We start from the raw sequence: 609 nt of genomic DNA on the forward strand, positions 1-609 counted from the left end.
TTTCTACCTTACACTCGGGTAGAGAAGCCCCTTGAGCCTCCTACCGTGGCAGCTTGCACTGAGCTCTGCAGACAGTTTGTGCTGCTCCTCCCCCATGGCAAGAATTGATTCCCACTGGTTTGGGTTGGGAGTTCCGCTTGCTGACATCCTGCCAAAGTACCGGGCTCCCTGGGGAATGTCAGGGGGGGCATGAGGGGCATCCGAGCCACAAAGCCTCTCTTTACTCTTCTGTGAAGCTTCTGTTTTCTGTGTGAGCCTCGACCCCAAGACCAACACGTTGGCAGTGACGGGCGGGGAGGACGACAAGGCCTTTGTGTGGCGTGTGAGCGATGGAGAGCTCTTATTTGAATGTTCAGGTGAGGTGCTTGAGGCTGTCCAGGTGAGCAGCCGTGTCCCTTTCCAGCCATCTCTCTCCAGACACGCTCTTCACCAGCTGATGCTCTGGCACAGCTGAGCTTCTGACCATCCTCTATAGCTTGGCCTGAGCAGTCGCTGTCCCCTGAATTCTCTAGGGCACAAAGACTCGGTCACCTGTGCCAGCTTCAGTCACGACTCCGTGTTCGTGGCCACGGGTGACATGTCTGGGCTTATCAAAGTGTGGCGGGGGGG

General features: G+C 57.0%; 1 protein-coding gene across 1 annotated transcript in view; it reads left to right on the forward strand.

Moving 5' to 3' along the window:
• Nucleotides 1-236: 236 nt before the first annotated feature.
• The window catches only part of AAMP (angio-associated, migratory cell protein), a gene marked incomplete at its 5' end in the record, with an annotated part of 3056 nt that continues 2683 nt past the window's right edge, over nt 237-609 (forward strand). Inside the window, 2 exon segments of the mRNA XM_009865085.1 lie at nt 237-356; nt 513-609. The exon segment at nt 513-609 is cut by the window's right edge and continues 40 nt beyond it. Of these exon segments, the coding sequence (XP_009863387.1) occupies nt 237-356; nt 513-609 (217 nt within the window).

Source organism: Apaloderma vittatum, unplaced genomic scaffold (genome assembly GCF_000703405.1).
Source record: "Apaloderma vittatum isolate BGI_N311 unplaced genomic scaffold, ASM70340v1 scaffold25842, whole genome shotgun sequence".
In the NCBI taxonomy this organism is placed as follows: Eukaryota; Metazoa; Chordata; class Aves; order Trogoniformes; family Trogonidae; genus Apaloderma; species Apaloderma vittatum.